The sequence below is a fragment of the Balaenoptera ricei genome, chromosome 1, assembly GCF_028023285.1.
Source record: "Balaenoptera ricei isolate mBalRic1 chromosome 1, mBalRic1.hap2, whole genome shotgun sequence".
In the NCBI taxonomy this organism is placed as follows: domain Eukaryota; kingdom Metazoa; phylum Chordata; class Mammalia; order Artiodactyla; family Balaenopteridae; genus Balaenoptera; species Balaenoptera ricei.
Genome location: NC_082639.1, coordinates 9,059,532 through 9,077,727, shown reverse-complemented (window position 1 = coordinate 9,077,727; position 18,196 = coordinate 9,059,532). Strand labels below are relative to the sequence as shown.

General features: G+C 54.9%; 1 protein-coding gene across 2 annotated transcripts; it reads right to left on the bottom strand.

Annotated features, from left to right (window-relative positions):
• Window positions 1-883: 883 nt before the first annotated feature.
• AGTRAP (angiotensin II receptor associated protein) lies at window positions 884-15,412 on the bottom strand. 2 transcript variants are annotated; one of them, XM_059913161.1, is made up of 5 exons: window positions 15,267-15,412; window positions 7,552-7,586; window positions 5,163-5,268; window positions 4,058-4,304; window positions 884-2,619 (listed from the first exon to the last, which is right to left on the bottom strand). In XM_059913161.1, the coding sequence occupies exons 1-5, from the start codon at window positions 15,291-15,293 to the stop codon at window positions 2,516-2,518; spliced, it is 519 nt and encodes a 172-aa protein (XP_059769144.1). In that variant the 5' UTR covers window positions 15,294-15,412; the 3' UTR covers window positions 884-2,515. The 2 variants fall into 2 exon arrangements, with proteins under 2 accessions (XP_059769144.1, XP_059769154.1); XM_059913171.1 differs by having other exon boundaries at window positions 4,130-4,304.
• Window positions 15,413-18,196: the final 2,784 nt, after the last annotated feature.

The window sequence follows — 18,196 nt, the reverse complement described above, 5'->3', positions numbered from 1 at the left end:
CATGCCTGCTCAGGCCTTCCTCCGAGCTGTGCCCTGCCTAAAACCTCCCGAGCAAAACGGAATCTCCCAGGTACTGGGGGCTTTTTCCCCTCACTGGGGTATCCCCAGCATCTAGAACACTGCCCAGCTCCCATCGACTCTTGACTGCTTGTTGAATGAATGTTAGACACTCTCCCTTATGAGACCTGCTGTGTGGAAAGGGGCAACCACCCTGGTGGCCCTCACTGTTCCCACGTGCCTCTGATGGCCTCTCCTCGCAGGACGGCCCTTGGCTTCCTGGGGCCACCTTGCCTGCATGGTCAGGGAGCCAGAGCAGCCTGAAAGTTTAAGTCACTGTCCCCCAACCCTGGAGTAGCTTTGGCAGATGACCAAGAAAGCCCAGCTCCCCTGTTTTGCACCACGTCACACGCTTCCTTTCAGGGTCTGCTCCTGGGGAGCTCCACCTCAGACAGGGGCCTTCCTCTGCCCTCTCCCCAAGGATCCGCTCAACTTGGGGGTCTGGGACTATAAGGAACTGGGGTCTCTGAATATACTCCCCCTCTGCTTGACACAGCCTCTCCTATCTGTACCCCCCACCCCGCCTCTTCCTTCCTTGAGAAATCTGACACGCTCAGGATCCAGATGCAGGAGCGTATACGCTGCAAGCCTCCCATGTGCCAGGAACTGGTATAAGCAAGAGAACTGGAACTTGATGCCAGCCTCCTCTCCCCTACCCAAGGCCACAACCATGCGCCTGACATGGGTCCTTCTAGTTGATGCTTTTACATCTTACCGCATATACGCCACGAACAATACAGGGTATTGCTGAGAGGTTTTAAAATTCACACTAACGCTCTCATATCACATGTGCCATTCTGCAACCAATGTTCGGGGGGAACCAACATTGATAGAAATAGACCTGGTTTATTCATTTGAACTGCTGAACAGTATTCCTTAGAATGAACGGACCACGGCTTATCTGTCCGCCCCCGTCTGACTATGAGGCAGTTCCCGGTTTTCCACAGCTGCAGCCACCCAGCATCCCTTGTTCCCAGAGCACAAGTCCCTTCCCTGGAGGCCCCATGTTCCTTCTTTCAGGGCTCTCGCCTCCTGACAGAGGACTCCTAATGCCTATTCCCGCCGAGAGCAGGACCTGAGTTCACCCCTGTAGCCCCAGGCCCCTGCAGAGCATGTGGCAGGCACTCAGCTTCTTTGGATGGACGGATACAGAAGAATGGGGGGAGGGGGCTGTGCACCAGGCCTTGACCTCTTTGTGCCGGGGACGAGCCAGGATGGCCTGAAAGAGCCCAGGTACCTGGGGTCCAGTGGTCAATGCCATACCAGTGGGAGTGGGGTAGGGCCCTGGCCATGGGATCCTTGGAGCTTCTGGACAGGTGTCCCCATCTGCTCTGAGGCCAAGACACAGGGTCTGCCAGGAGCAGACCGCCCCTGGCCCACTGACCCAACATCATCATGGGCTCCAGGAACAGCCCCGCTGCCAACCTCGCTGTCACGCAGGGAGCCCTCCCGAGGGCCAGGCACCGTACATTTCAGCTGCGTCATCACGCTCTGGGCAGGCATTAGCCCTCCTCCAGCAGACACGGAGGCCTGAGGGCCACACAGTCAGGGGCAGGGCGGGATTCAAACCAATACCTGAGGCATCTGAATTCGGAGAAACGGACACCCATTTGCTGCACTGAACAGTGCCGTCCTCTGCTGGGGCCTCGGCTGGGCCGGAGCCGAGCACAGAGCAGGCCCAGCTGGTCGTGAGCCCCTGCTTCCTCCTGCCACAAGAGAATGGGCACCTAAGGCCTGGTGCCCTGGGGATTCGCCAGAGTCTTCCCAGGAATGGCAAGTCCAGGCTCCAGCCCTGATGGGAGATTAAACGTGGCTCAAAACACACTCAGCTACAGGATTCCCTGAACTTTAATGCCATGGCTCTGAGAAGGGCAGCTGGAGGCCGTGGTGGATCTCTGAGGCTGCAGACACCACCAGCCTCCAGTGCTGGGGTCCTGGGCCCCAAGTGACTAGGCAGTGAGAAGCCGGGGGTCCTCACCCCTGCACTCCTGGGGCTGAGCGTGACCATAAGCGCTCAGAGCTCCTGCGGGAGGGTTTGGCCAACTTCCGGAGAGGCGTGGGGTAGAGGCATCATTGGCTCTTAAGAGGCCTGACCCCGCCAGGCTCAGGCACGGCTCGGCCCGGGGCCTGCACGGAGCAGCTAAGGGTGGAGGTGACAAAAGCGACCACAGTTCCCAGCCTGGCACCAGTGGGACACCTGGAAGGGAGGAGAGGCCTCGAGGAGTTTGGGACAGGTGTGCACAGGGGCTCCTGGCCTCTCAGGGCACTTGATTCAGGGAACCCCTGAGATGGGGAACCGGAGGACACATCCCACATTAGTTCTGAGAAAGGTGGGGGGATGGGAGCGCCCCTAGGATGACATCCAAGGCACCAAGAAGGTGATGCAGCCTCCTCCCACCCCTCCCCGCCGTTCCTCAAACTGGCCCCTAGGCTGGGGCCAGCTGCAGCAGGGCTGGCTTCAGTATCTTTGGGGGACGTGAGCCCTGCTCTCCAGGTCGGCAGGCACTTCTGGAGAGTCAATCGTCTGGTAGGCACTGTGCTCCTGTGAAGGTCCAAGGAAAGCTAGGGGGCGGGGGAGATGGAGGGAAAGAAAAAGTGAAGGGTGAGCACTTAGGACATTCCACAAGGCCAAACCAACATCCCCCTATCCCTCGACCAGAAAGGCCAGAGCTGGGCATCCCAACACCCAGGACAGTGACAGTGGCAGCAGCCCCAGGCACCAAGCCTTTAGCATATATTATTCAATCCTCCTGTAACCCTACAGAGCAGGTTTTTTATTGTCCCCACTTTACAGATGAGGAAACTGAGGGTCAAAGAGATAAACTGACTCGCCTGAGATTATAAAGCTTGAAGCAGAGGACACCAGGATTCAAACCTAAGCAGCACGAGCCCAAAGACGGGGCTCTTAGCCATTAGGCCTCAGTGGTTCTCTGAGCAGCACATGCTCAGGAATCTGGCCAAGGGACGCCCAGCCCTGGGCCCACGGGCTCCCCTCCGGCTCCTCTCCCAGACAGAGCGGACACAGTGTGACTGTGTCCAGAAGGCCCCAGAGCTGGCACAGTGGCAGAGCCCAGAGGGTGCAAGGCAGGCTGTAGGGCTCTCAGTGCCACACCCCTCACTCCCCTCTGCACTCTGCACACCTGTCCTGTGCTCCTGAACAGGCCCCAAGGGCCCTGGGCCTCAGTTTCTTCATCTGTCTAATGGAGGAACGCCACTGGCTCCTCTCCGCCCCCGGGCAGGCCTGGGCAGTGCTGAGGTTGCCCAGGGTGGGCGGCCCCTGGCCATTCCTGCCCTTAGCCCAGCTGCTCTCCCAGCCGGTCAAGGGCCACTCTGGGCCTCTCTTCTCAGAAGTGAAAGGCGGAGGACCACACCTCTCCCCACTTCTCTCAGAGAGAGAGAAAGGAGGTGAGAATGTGCGTCAGAGAGGGCAGGGGAAGGGCCACCACGAGAAGGGGTACAGCTCAGAGAGGCCGTGGGAGCGGGCAGCGGGTCTGGGCTGAGGGAAAGCGCCTGCAGTTCAGGGCTGGCTTTGGCCGGGGCCCCCACGGCCTAGGCCAGCACCACCCCTCCCTTGGCCACCCAGACCCCGTATGTGGCAGGAGAGGGGGGTTCCAGCGATGGGGCTGGAGGGAGCTGAGAGGGGAAGCTGGCCCTGCAGGTGCCTACAAGCCTCGGGCCACAGACTGCCCAGAGCTGCCTGGGGCACTGGATCACACCCCAAGCTGCACCCACGTCTGAGCTGAGAGGGGGACCTGGCACCGTAGCCTGGTGCCAGGGAAAGGTCATACCAGGTGGGGACGGCCGGGAGAACCCCTGGGCCCCTGCAGCAGAGACCAGAAACTTGCACACGGTCCAGCCTAGCTCCCAGAGCCCACGCCAAGCCCCACCCTGCACCTCGAGCCCTTCTCTCAGGGGGCAAGGTTGGCTCCCTGGGGCCGGAGCTAGGGGGTGGACAAGGCGGAGACCGGGGAGAGGTGGGGAGATGGCAGCGTGCCAGCACCTGGGCCAGCGAGAGGGGAGTTGGGGAGCCGGCCGGAGGCGCTGGCCTCGCCAACGTGGAGCAGGAGCTCACCCCCGCGCTCCCGGTACATGTGGTAGACGAAGAAGCAGGAGACCGGCTTGAGGAGCGCGCTGACGATGGCCATGCCAGCGCTGAAGCGCTCTGTGTCCGAGAGGCTGGCCCTTGGGTAGAAGATGCTGATGTGGATGATGTCCAGGAAGATGGTGACCACCAAGCCACCCAGAAACTGCAAGACAGGCCGGGCGCAGGGCCCAGGGGTGACCACGTGTCCTCCGGGTTTACGAGCCCGCTGCCCCCCTGTCCCACCCCCTCACTCTCCCACCATATACACCAGACCGGAAGCTCCATTCGTGCCCTACTCTGTCCTTGGGGTTTGCTGGAGAACAGATCGAGCCAGCAGGCAGGACTCTGTGGATGAGATGCCCGACTGGGGGCTGTGAGGCCGCGAGCAGGGGTGCGGGGCCACAGCACCTTCCCCCACCTCCTCTCATCCTGAGGCCACGACGAGGTACAAGACTTGGGTCCAGAGCCTCTGAGATGGAAGGTCCCTCAGAATTCACTTGCTCCATCTTCACCACCAAAGAAATCCCTTCTCAGCCATCCCAAGAGGCCGGTGCTGGTGCTTACAGCCATCTGGGCCTGAGCGGGTGTCGGGAAGCTCCCCTGTGGGACAGTTCAGCCAGACCGTGTCCACTCCGACCTCACAAGGTGGTGGAGTTCCCTCTTCACAGGCCTCCCGGCCACATCTCTCCCTATTAGGAGGGCCCTAGAGGTGGGTTACTGGCGCGTGCCCCGCTGCCCTCGGGGAAGGGCCAGTCTGGGACACTGGTGGGAGCCCACCCCACGCCCCTCCTGGGGAGAAAATGAGCAGACTCCAGGCTCTCGGAGCCAGGCAGGCAGAGAAGCAGGCCAGACTAGTGAAGGTGCACATGGGCTGCTAGCCTGGGTGGGCTTACTTAGCAGGCTCTAGAAAGTGGGAAATGGGGAAAAAAGAAGGGAGAGGCGATTGGACGAGCGAAGGGGAAGACGGAGCCGGGCCCACGATCACCCTTAAGCCAGTTCTCCCACCACTCCCCCGGCTCACCATACTTATGGCGTCGATGGAGTCCCTCTGCGCGACGGCCCACACGCCCAAGGCCAGGATGGTGAAGTTAGACCACGCGTAGCCGCCCGGGAACACGATGCAGCCCCTGTGGGAGAAGGAGGCACCTGAGTCAAGTCAGGAGGTGGCCGCCCCACAGGTGCCCACCCCTCCCACAGGTCACCTCCTAAGGCTCTCAGGTCTCAGGGCCCCTACAAGCAGAGGCCACATTCTATGGCCTTGTTCCTTCCCACCCCCCGTGCTCCAGAAATGTCAGCACATCCCATCGCTCTGCCTCCCAAACGGATCCAGAATCTGGCCACGTCCCTCCAGGTCCAAACCACCATCCTCTCCTACTAGCCTCTCCCCGCTGGTCTCCGTACTTCCACTCCTGCCCCCTCCTGGCCATTCATAAATAGCAACCAGTTAGGTAAGTCAGGGGACGTCACTCCTCTGCTAAAAGTTCTCCAACAGTTCTCTTGGAATAAAATTCAGACTCTTGACCATGGCCTATGGGGCCCTGTGGGATCTGGTGACACAGCCCAGCCTATACCTCCCATTCATTGCCTTGCTGTCCCCTCTACCCTGAACACTTGGTCCCTTTTTGTCATTTTAGCCTCACCTCAACTGTTAACTCCGAGACTCCTTCTCTGACTGCCCCATTTCAAGTACCACCTCACCACTTTCTAACACAATGCCCACCCTCTTTGATTTTGTAGGGTATTGCTACTAACTGAACTGTTTACTTGTTTGTCAACTCAAAGAAAATAATAGTTAACCCAGAGCCCTTACTAGTATCTGGCACAGTTATAAGTGCTTTAAATTCGCTCATTTATGTGCATTTGTCTTAACAACCCCAGTAAGGAGGCACTATTGCTATCCTCATTTTACAGATGAGGAGACAGAGGCACAGAGAGGTCAAGTAACTTGCTGAAGGTCACACAGCTGCTAAGTGGCAGAGCTGGGATTTAAACCCAGGCAGTCTGGCTCAAGAGGCTGTGCTCTTATCCACCGTATTCACTCAGCTTGGATGGCCCCAGCACGCAGTGGGGTGTTTCATAAATTTAAATGGCATTCCCTGAAGTGTACCATACAGAAAACATGTGCAAAGCACTTAAGTGTAGGGCACAACGAGGCTTACTCAGAATACGTAATCTCATTTTTTGGTTTTGAGAAAGCAGGCCTCACCAACTCAAAATCTTGGGGAGCGTGACTGAGAAATCTGGATTTTGACTCTGCTCCTCGAGGTCATTAACCATGATTATCACTGTTCCCATTATTCACACCCGTTAACGTGTGCACTGCACTTCCACAACTGCAAAACGCACACGTGAGCTCAATGGTCTCCAGTCTTGGTTTGGCAGAGAAATCTCCCCAGAAACTCAACAGCTAAAGCAGACGGTAATGACGAAAATCAATCCTGAGGTCCTCAGGCCTCCCTTGTGCAGGCCTGGGCAGTGTCTGGTGAGCAGAGCATTGCCACGCTTCTCCCTCACAGCTCCTGAGTGGCGTGCTTCCTTGTACCCATTTTACAGATGGAAACCAAGGTCCCGAGAAGTGGAGTCACTTGGTCAAGGTGACCTGGCTGGAATATAGCAGAGCCAGGACCTGAACAGGGTCAGTCTGAATCCTGAGTCTGCCGTCTCTGGGCAGGGGGTGTGAAGTGAGAGTGAAGGTCCACCCCTAAGCAAGTGACCTCACCCCTGTGTCATGCGCCTACTTGCTGAGCCGCTGAGCTAACCCCAGAAGGCGCCCAGCCTGGCAGCTGGCCTCTGGACACCCTCAATAAAGGTTAGCAGTTTTACAGTTTCAGAAGTTACGCTTTCACCTTCCGATGACCTTACAGGACAAGTGGGAGGGTCAGTAATGCTTTCACTTTATAGGTGAGAAAATGACTTAGGGGGTTTAAGTGACTCACCCAAGGTCACAGACACACAGAGCTCTACCTGACATCCACCCCAGCACAGTATAAGAGACCGGCCCCCAGGCTTCAGCACCTCAGACCCCCCAGATGCGAAGGCCTCGGGGAAGAACCAGAGGGGTGACAAGCCCAAGGGACTCGGGCAGTGTCTGGAGGAAGGTTGAGCGGTTGGTACTGCCCTGGGCTGTTGCCTCCCTGAGGATGAGGGCTCGAAGCTCCTAGGGCAGTGATGGCAAAGGCCTCTGGGTACTGCCTGCCCCTCTGACATCCTTGGAACGTGGGGAGCTTGCTGATGACGCTCTTGACAAAGGTGCTATTTAGTCTCGGAACGGGCTGGGAGACGTGGACAAGGTCCGTGAGACGCATGGCTGCAGACCCAGGACACACATGGACAAGACCCCAAGGAGACACGCGGACCCAGATCCTGGGAGACAGGTGGACACAGAACAGGACACGGAGAGAGTCACTCACCAGATTGTCAGCAGCCAGTGAAGCAGGAGGATCGCCTGTGGCACACAAAAAACAGGGAGTGGGTGGAGAAGAGATCTGTGAATGTGACCACCGTGGTGGCAGGGGGCTGGGCAAGAAAGCTTTTGGAGCCAGAAAACACCGGAAGCCCCCGCCTAGCACCTATGAGGGCTTCAGCAATGTCTGTTGAAACGAAATACCACCCACAGTGATAGAAGAGAAGGTAGAGAAGGAGGAAGGGCACAAGCCAGGCGATGCTGCCACGTCACCCCTCCCCACTCCCTCGGGGCAGCTGACACCTACAGCCCTTCCTGCTTCCAAAGGCTGGAGGCTCCTTTGGGGAACCTGGGAATCTGCTCTGGAATCAGAGGAGCCTCAGTGGGAAATGGGGGTTGGGGGGAGCTCAAATGAGGCTGATTTCTTAGGACACTGGGGCTGGGGTGCCGTGTGGGGACGGGGGGATGCCGGGTGCGTCCAGGGAATGGGAGAGCAGCCCGGTGGCAGAAGACCAGAGGGGAGAGGTGGGCCTTGAGGGCCTTGGCAAGGAGCACGGATTTCATCCCAAGTGCACTGAGGGATGTCACCAGAAGCTTTTCTGCAGGAAGGTAACACGCTATGATTTGTTAAGAAAAGAAATCCCCCTGGCTTTTTTCTAGAGTTCTGCGCTATCCCACCCTTTTTATTGCCCCATATGTCCTTCAAAGACAGCCCTCTTTACTGGAACTGGTCTCTACTCCTGGTAATCAAAAGGGCCCTGATTGCAAAGCAAGTAAAGAAGGAAGGAACAGATGCTACGGGGAGGACAGGGCAGCTGCCAGCTAGAGCTTCCAAAGAAGCAGGGAACTCGGAGCCGGTGCTAAAGGGGACGCAGGGACCAGCCAGGCAAAGGAGAGGGAGAGCGGGGTGTTCCAGAGTGGACACCAGAAGCACAGGCAGGGACGCAGGACCCAGAACCCCGAGGAGGGAGAGGGCTGGGCCAGGGGTGGCGCTGAGGCTGCGGGAGGCCAGGAGCCCCAAGTCGGGAGCCTCAGTGGGGCCTGGTGGTCGACGGGGGCCCTTGAGGGGGTTTGCTCCCGGCACGGAGGGGTCAAGTTGGGAGGGGGAAGCCAAGAGCCTGGGGCAGGGACGGCATGCTGGGCCCAGAGAGCAAGGGCGGACGGAAGGACTGCAGTGGTTTCTGGTCTGGTGCAAGGGCGTAAGGAGAGGGAGCCGCCTGCAACAAGGGACTCTGGCTGCATTTCTAGAAGAGTTACTATTTTATGGCACACCTGTGATGTGCCAGGCCCTGGGCCCAGCGCCCCACATGACCTTCTCTGGGCCTCACAACAGCCTCTGGAGCAGATACTAGAATCGTTCCCATTTTACAGTCAAGAAAACTAGGCTCAGAGGTAAATTAAGTTGATCACGATTGCACTGATGGCAAAACTCAAATTAAATTGTAAGTCTGACTCCAGAACCAGGGCTCCTCGCCTTCATGCTGGATGCACGGCCTTCAGCAGAGAGGAGCTATTTGGGCTTGAGACAGACGTAGACGTTTTCCACACGGGGGGCAGGTGACATCCGGGGAAGACGCCCGGGATACCCCACCTTCACCCCCAGTGCTCAGTGAAGTGAACAAAGCTCAGAGTATGGTCCACAGCCCCCAAAGAATCCCTCCTCCGGCTACAGAGGACTAGAACAATTCTGTAAGGACGATTGCACCTGACTTTACACAGGTCTTGAGACTCCGAAAAAGTTGGGTCTACATGACAGAAGGCTAGCTCTGGAAGGAATCTTTGCCATCACCTTCCCTCGTTTATTACCGAGTGCCTCCCACACATCAGGCAGAATTCTGAGATTTTTGTGCATAGGAATGCATTTCATCCTTACAATCCTCTGAGGTACAATTTCCCCCATTTTACAGTTGAGAAAACTGAGGCTCAGAGGTAAGTAACTTGCCCCAGGTTGCACAGCAGAGCCACGTTTCAAACCTGACTTAGCCAGGTGTTGTCCGACCCAGGGCCTGGGCAGATGTGCCCTCCCGTTACAAAGATGGGGAAACTGAGGCAGAGGAGGCCTAGCCTTCTGAGGGTTTCTTTTCCCAGGGGCTGAAGAGGAGGGATCACACAGCGCTAAGTTTCTGAAACATGTACAGTTTAAGCCGGCATCGCTGGCACCTGCTTGGCCTCCACCCCGGGGATTCAAAGGCGAGCTAGGCAGGTGCAGCACTGGGCCGCCCTCCCAGACCTGACACCTGGGGTGGGCGGGACACTGTGCACCAGACAATCACCTTAGGAGTGTGGATTCCCAATGAGACAGCCTGCCGTGAAGGAAGTTACAGCAAAGGAAAAGGAACCTCATTCTGCAGCAAGGGAGAGGTGCTTAGGAGGCTTCTCTGAGGGATGAAGGGGGTGAGCCAGGGTTAACCAGGGGCAGAGGGGAAAGAAGAGCATTTCAAGCAGAAGGGACAGCACCTGCAAAGGCTGTGTGGCAGAAGGGAGCATGGAACATTCTGGAAACGGAAAGGAAGCCAATGTGGCTGGAGTGGAAGAGGAGAGTGGAGAGGAGGGACCGGAAGCTGGGGGAGGGGCAGGGCCAGGCCTGGAGGGTGTGGGGCGAAATTCTGATCTTTATCTTAAGAGCAAAACACTGTCCCCCTCTGTCTAACAGGAAACCCTGCCCACAGAGGGGAAGGACCTGCCAGAGGCCATGACACGTGGCCAGCCACGGTGGTCCTGGTGTCGGGTTTTTAACTAAGACAAGACACCAAGGAAGGAGCCACAGGGGAGGCAGCTCACATCACTACTCCCAAAAATCAACACCAAATCCATCCCTCCCTTGACTTCTATTTCAGAAATGGTCTTCATTTCCAAGTGCTCTGGTTCCCACCTCTAGACTGTGCACACTGCAGGTCTTTAATAAAGGGGTGCTCTTGGCCTGCAGAGCCCAGCTTTATCATGGTAAGAGGAAAGGCTGAGACCCAGGGAAGCCTGTGGGGAAATCATTCTGTTTAACCTGCGGGATGAAGTTTTTCCTGGAGCCAGAAAAGCTTGTAATATGGAGTGAGCACCTGCTAAGGTCCAAAACTAGGCCCTCTCTTTTGGGCAGAACAGAGTATAATCTGGAAAGCCTGCAGATCTTTAGCAGACACACATCCCCTCGGTGTGACATCACTTTTGTTTTCTAAAATATTTAGGAAACGTAGCATTAGTGGATCACTTCTCTTCAGCCCTGGGAAAAGAAACCCACAAAGACTAAGCCTCCTCTGCCTCAGTTTCCCCACCTTTGTAATGGGAGGGCACATCCACCCAGGCCCAGAGGGGTCTAATGTGCAGGAAAGCTCCAACACGAAACCCAGCCAAGATTCTAAAAAAGAGTGGATATGTGTATATGTATAACTGATTCACTTTGCTGTACACCTGAAACTAACACAACACTGTAAATCAACTATATGCCAATAAAAATAAAGAAAAGAAAAAGAAACCCAGCCAAACTGGCTCTGCCCTTCCTGACAGCCCTCATCTCAGCACAAAAGAACTGTCTGCTGGCTCTGGGGGAGGTTTCTGGTAACCAAGGGGATACTGGGGATTCCCAGGTACTGCCACAGAGAATGAGGGAGGGAGGGGCCTGAGAATGTGCCTGGGCAGCCTGACCGTTCCGACTGGGCAAGAGGAAACAGAGACTTGAGCTCCTGGACTCCTCCTATAGACTCGGCCCGGGGGGGGGGGGGGGCTGCCCCGCCCTTTCCCAGCCAGTGTCCGATGTGTCAGAAGACTGGGGGATGGGGAGGGCCAATGGGCCAAGGCAGCAGGGGGTCGTAGGATGCGGGACTGGGGGCAGGAGACCTGGGTTCTGGTCCAGGGGCCACGTCCCCCTGTGTCTGAGCCCCGGGTTCCTACCCTGTGAAATGGAGGCAGCACCCATCACCCACGTGTCCCGTGGGGGTGCCTCAACCGCAGAGACAGGCATCTGACGGTCATTGGATGTACCTGTTTACTAACCGGAAGCGCTGTGTGCAACAGGCATCCAGAAACAGCGTCAACAACATCAACCCCTGCTACTGATGAAGACCTGCCTGTCATGTGTCTACACTACCCTGAACACTCGGCCCATGTCATCCTTGCAACGGTCTGGCGTAGAGTTTTAATCCTGCTTTACTTATGATGAAACTGAGGCTAAGAGAGATTAAGTAAATTGGCCCAAATGGTAATGCTTATAAACAAGAGAGCCCAGATGCAAATCTCAGAATCGGTCTATCTGGTCTGAGTTTTCCTGCTAATAAAAATGTGATGCTACACCACCTCCTGGACCACTAGATCCTCCTCTTATCACCCTAGAAGGTAGGGCCTAATTTTATGCTCTTTTTATGGTGAGGAAACTGATACTCAGAGAGGTTTAGAAATCTGCTCCAGGTCACACAGCTAGTAAGCAGCAAAGTCTGGCTTTGGACAGAAGTCTGTCTGGCCCCAAAGCCTGTGCTCTATCCACTGTGCTACAGGGTCAGGATCTGGAAGAGCAAGGGAAGGGTGGATGGAAATGAGGAGGTTTGACCTTGAGAAGGGAAGGCTAAGCGGGAAACCGAAGGGTCCTGCGGACCAGGAGTTAGACCCTTCGTTTGCCACTAGAGGGCCCACAGGGGTGGGGGTGGGACTTCCCAGATGGGTGGTAGACAGACCTGAGGTCACCATACACTTTTGGGTTTTTTCAGCTTGCAGGATTGAACCTGTGCCCTGGGCAGTGAAAGCGCTGAGTCCTAACCGCTGGACCGCCAGGGAATTCCCAGGAAAAATATATTCTCTATATTAATCTGTATGGAGGGAATTCCCTGGCGGCCCAGTGGTTAGGACTCTGCACTTTCACTGCCGAGGGCGCAGGTTCAATCCCTGGTCAGGGAACTAAGATCCCACAAACCGCACGGCACGGCCAAAAAAACCCAAAACCAAACAAAAACAAAAACACCCAGAATATATTTTCCTGGTCCTGTGCAAACACTCGGTGGTCTGTTGCATGAGGCAGCAAGATCCCCGAGGACCCCTGAGGGCTGAGGCTAGGGGACAGCACTCAGGGCTGCTGGAGAGCAGAGGCAGAGGTGGGCAGTGGTTAATGGTGTGGGCACTGCAGCCAAGTATGTGGATTGGACCCCAGCTCCGTGACTTAGAGCTCTGTGACCCTGGGCCAGTCACCTGAGCTCTCAGAACTGCTGCTTGCTCTTCTGTAAAGTGGGACGATAATGCTTCACGGGGGTGTTGCGTGGCTACAGAGAGGTGGAGGGATGTGCGAAACATTCAGTGCAATGCCTGCCAGGTACTCAGCCCCCGAGACGTGGCCATCCGCATTACTATTATACAGTCAGCTTCCAGAGTTCTTAACCCTCATGCTACACTACCCCCTGCACCCTCCTCCTCATGCTACACCACCCCCTGCACCTTGGGCCTTTCTCCCAAGACATCACGAACCCAAGCCCAGTGCCTCTGAAGCTTGTCACAGTGACATTCCTCCAGCTCAGGACTTGCCTCACGGGTGGGGCTGGGTTAGCGACTGCCCAGAGGGCCTGGGCAGTTGCTTCTGCTCACCTGGCACCACTGCCCACTCCAGCTGGGCTGGGCACAAGCAGGCACTGAGCCAATGCCCAAGGAATGTGTGAAATGAGGGAGGGGGTAGTGCAGGGCCACAGGGGTGCATTTCCCCAGCTCCCAAGGGGCTCTGGTCTCAGAACACCCCACTCAGACGGCGGTGAACAAGGATCAACAGCTCTCTCCACAGGGTGGCCAGGTTTAACAACAAAAACACAGAGCACCCAGTTAGTTTTTAATTTCAGATAATGAATAATTTGCTAGAATGTCCCAAACATTGCCTGGGATATACTTATACTAAAAAATTATTCATTGTTGATCTGAAATTCAAATTCAACTGGATGTCCTGTATGTTACCTAGCAACCTTAGCTGCTCAGGCCCTCCCAGCACTTAGCTGTCTCTGACTGGTATCAGCTAAGACCCTTGGAGATATGATGTTTTATTTCCCAAGTCAAGGGAAGGACCAGACATTTCATTCCGGGCACCCAAAGCCAGCACAGCTCACATCTGGGGTCGTGTGTGGCCTGTCCCACCCATGAAGTTGCTCAAAAAAAAAGCCCCAAACAGACTAAGCCCTCCCCGTGGACAGAAAATGTCAAGGCAGAAGTCAGTCCTAACTAATTGGTGGCCAGGAAAGGACACAGCTTTGAAGTCTGACCCTGATTGGTTCAAATCCTGCCTCTGCCACTAAATCTCTGTGGGACCTCGGCAAGTTACTTACCTGGTCTGAGCTGAAGTTTGCTCATCTGTAAAAATCTCAGAAGGTTGATGTGATTAAATAAATAACCTGGCACACCACAGATGGCCCCAAAATGCGGGCTCTCTCCCCTCTCAATTCCTGCGGCTCTGTCCCTCATTTCATTCCTTCTTAGCAATTATTTTAGGCAAATCTCTAATTAGAGAAAAGGCGGTCAACATTAACCCCACATGGGCTGGAACAGAGTGAGTATTGACACCAACAAACCTCAGTTGCCCTCATGTAAATTTCTTCCCAGCTAAACCTTCAATCCAAGTCCATACCCTTGTTCCAGCCATCTCTCCCCCTAGCCGTTGACTGAAAGTTACGGGGAGGTTTGCTGAAGCAAGTATTAAGGAAAGTATCAAGGGACGTCTTCCCATGTGAAGTCACAGCACAGACGATGTCTAATAATCCAAATATGGATAATGTATCGTTCTGTAGTCATCTATCTCTGAGATTCCTTCAGTACCAGACACCACGGGTGCTAAATTCTTTGTCATGCGTGAGTAAAAGGGCATTCTTGGATACAGTCTCAAAGGAAACTGCACTGAGACCCAAAATGGCAGGTTTGGGCCAAGGTTCATACCTTCCTGACCAAAGCTAAAGGCTTCAGCCTCTCAGTGGCAAACAGAGCCAAGAAGCACTGTGCTGGTGGGGCGGGGAGGAAAAAAAAGAACAGCCGCTGGCATCCTGACAGCTGAGGACACGGCTCAGGAAATGAAGACACCCCAGGAAGCTCCAGTGTTTCCCTAAATGCGCAAAGTTGGCGTTTTCTGCTTTTAAGTAACTTCTATTGGTGTCTGTGTTGCTTACGAAATAAAGACGTTGAATTTATAAACTTGGAAAAACCACTCGTCCGGGATCACAGCTTGATCTGCCAACAAAGGAGGCTACCAGGTTGGTGTTGGGGGTGCAGGTGAAAGGTTTAGCCCCTCTCTCGGTGGAGGGGAGGTGTGCCGCCTCTAAGTCCCCCCTCGGGCTCTCGGTGGGCCCCTCCCCGCCCCCCCCCGCCCCCCCCCCCCCGCGCCTTCCTCTTTCTCCAGGGGAATTCTGCGCGCGCAGGCCAAGGCGAGCCTCTGGGGCCCGGCGCTCCCAGCTGGACCGGTCTGACTCCGGGAAGAGGGGCCCCCGGGGGCCCCTTCCCTCCCTTTCCTCCTCCAGTTTCCTCTCGGTCTTTCCTGCTGGCCTTCGGTATCCCTCTCCTTGCTATGGTCTATCCACCCACCTCCTTCTCACCTGGGCTCTGTACGTTCTCTTTCTCCCTACCACCCCTCTTTCCCCAAACTCTCGGTCCTCTCACCTCTAAATTCCTACTTTAAAAGCGCAAACGCCCAACACGCTCGGAGAGACCCGCCCCGCGCCCGCCCGCCAGCCCGCCAGCCCGCCAGCGGCTGGGCCACCCCCGCCCCGCCCCTCCTATCGCCACCTTCAGGTTCACGGCGGGCAGCTCCATCACGACCAAGCCGGAGGGAATCTGCGCGACAACCGCGGGGGCTCCTGGTCTACGAACTCGGGAAACAAACTTGCCCGGCTCCGCCCCGCCCGCGGCCCTGGCTCCAACCCCCCCGCCGGGGAGGGGGAGAGGGGCACGTGAGTTGGGTCACGTGACTGTTGCCCGGTTGCTAGGCGACGGCGTCCGGCTGCTCACGCCTTAGTCCCGCCACTGCCCAGGTAGTTCCCGGCACGGCTGGAGAACATCCAGATTTGCGTCGCAAAGGGCACAATATATCGCCGAGTTGAAGTACCTGCAGGTGGGCTGATGGGACCACCTGCAGCCAGGAGAGCTTGGGGGAACGTCCAGGTACAAACTGCAGATGCGGCAACAGCTGGTGTCTCATCCCAGAGGGCACCCTCTCTCCTCCCTCCTTTTCCAGTGAAAGTGGAGACAGTTACGGACCTCAGACGATCCTTGTGAGGATAAATGAACTAATTCATGTTGAAGGAAAAATGATTCCGACACTTGCTAAAATGGTAAGGAAAACTTATTCAAGACTATTGGGGCAGGGGTAACACAATAGGGGAGGGAGAGATCAAGCCCAACTCGGAGTACCCCAAGGACAAGTAGGGGTTTATAGGCAAGCAGCAGAGTGAAGGGTCAGTGGATGGCAAAAGTATGACTAAGAGGAAACATCAAGGATAGGGTGATTCTTGCTAGCCTGACCTAACAGGATTCTTGCTATCAAGGGTCAGAGGGATTGTTGCTAAACTGACTTAGCAGGATTCTTGCTGAAACTGGGCTATGCAGGATGCAGAAGGCTGGGCTGAGGCCTAGTCAAGAAGAGGACTCAGAGGAGCCTAACTACAGTTTGGTTAAAGATACAGTCTTTGTCCGGGCTTCCCTGGTGGTCCAGTAGGTAAGACTCTGTGCTCCCGGTGCAGGGGGCTGGGGTTTGATCCCATGTCAGGGAACTAGATCCCGCAGGCATGCCGCAACTAAGAAGTACTCATGCAACTAAGAAGTACTCATGCCGCATCTAAAAAAAGATCCCACGTGCCTCAACTAAGACCCGGTGCAAACAGAATAATAAATAACTAAATAAATATTAAAAAAAAAAAAAGGTAGAGTCTTTGTCAACGTAAAGTGCCCAGAACAAATGCCTGGCACTTAGTAAATGGGCAATATACATAAAACATTGTTATTATCAATACACAAGGGGCCTATGGTTGGAGCCTTCTTGAGTTAACATACTTAAAGCTTCAGAAAAATCCACCTGGAAGACCAGCAGAAAACCTATAGTCACACTTGTCTCCAGAAGGAAGAAGACACGAGAAGATTCTATCAAGACACTGTCTGCCCCCCAGCTGTGAATGGAAGGGATGGAGGAAAGAAAGGGCTCTCCCACCTGGCATCTCTCTTAAAGATGGTTGCCCTCCAGAGAGCCCCTCCATCCTCCTCCCCAACCCATCCTCCACCCATAACCAGAGAACACTTTCATTTGGATAACTCCGGCTTTCATTTGGAGGGTCCCCTTGAGTCTGTCTGAGTGTTTATTCTCATTTCCAGGAGGGGAGAGACCACGTGGAAACTTGAAAAACTGCCTGGGTGGGTCCTGAGATCATATCAAGACACATACTCTCTTCAGATACAAAGAAGGACTTTTCTAGGTGGGTGTGGGAACTTTTGCAGGGCTGCAGGGTCCGCTGGCCTAATTTAATGCCCCTTTTGGAGACACAGCCATCCAGCCGGGGGGCAGAACAGCACAACGTCTGCCAGAGTAACCGAGAGCTGGTAAGCTTTAGAGACCAGACAAATGGCTACACTGGGTAGGATTGTTTGGGATTCAGAGCCCAGGGGACGAGCTGGACCAGAGTAACAAGAGTTTGAGTCCTATCTTTGTCCACTTACTGGTTCAACTTGAGCAAGTCACTTTGCCTCTCTATGCTTCCGTTTTCTGATCTGTAAAATGAGGATAATAATAGTATCTTCCTCAACGGGTTGTTAGGATTTGTTAATACACAAAAAAATGTTTAGAACATTGCCTGGCAGACAGTAAGCACTCAGTCAGGATTTGCTACTATTTTGTTATTCATTATTAGTTAATTATCATTAATTATTGTTACTGGCATAGTATCTAGAAAAGAGGAATTCCTCAATAACTGGTGGGTATTACAACATTATTATCATATTATTTCCTTCTAAGAGATGTTCCCCATCCACCCCAGATCCTAGAGGTGTTTAATCCAAGCCTGCAGGTGTGTAATAAAACCGTGATCACCTTGTAAGGAGAAAATGCAAAACAACTCCTGGGATTAGAGCTGACATTTATTAAGTACTATTTTGTGGCAGACAGTGTGAAAAGTGCTCATAATAAATGTTCACAATAACTGCTGTGGTGTAGGTGCCATTCTCATCCTGATTTACAGTAAGATGACTGAGGCTAAGACGAGTTAAGACACTTGCCCAAAGGCACATCACTAGTTGGTATTAAACTGGGCTGGGGACCAAGGAGGTCTGGTTCCACGACTGTGACATTCAGCCACTCAGCTCCACAGCCCACGTCACAGGAAAATACAGCCCAGGCTGAGATGCAAAGGATGGAACAAGGCAAGGAGGGGAAGACAGATTGGAGCCAGATGAAGCACAAGGCTGGGCCTGTGGAATGTCCCTGCAGCTCACACAGTGACACTGCATTCACCCCGACCAGCTGGGGCCAGAGGCACTAGGGGATGGGGGTGGGGCAGGGTGGGGCGGGGCAGAGTGGGAGCAGACTCAGCAGGGGTGGGGAGGGAGCCCACAGGGACAAAGGAAAGCGAAACTGTTCTTTTTTTAACATCTTTGTTCCAGTATAATTGCTTTACAGTGGTGTGTTAGTTTCTGCTTTATAACAAAGTGAATCAGTTATACATATGTTCCCA

Coding starts and splice junctions, on each gene's coding strand:
- AGTRAP (XM_059913161.1), bottom strand. CDS start 15,293: ATGGAGCTGCCCGCCGTGAACCTGAAG. Junction 4,305..5,162: donor CCATCGACGCCATAAGTATG/GTGAGCCGGGGG, acceptor CCTGTCTTGCAG/TTTCTGGGTGGCTTGGTGGT. Junction 2,620..4,057: donor CTCCCCTCTCGCTGGCCCAG/GTGCTGGCACGC, acceptor CCCGCCCCCTAG/CTTTCCTTGGACCTTCACAG.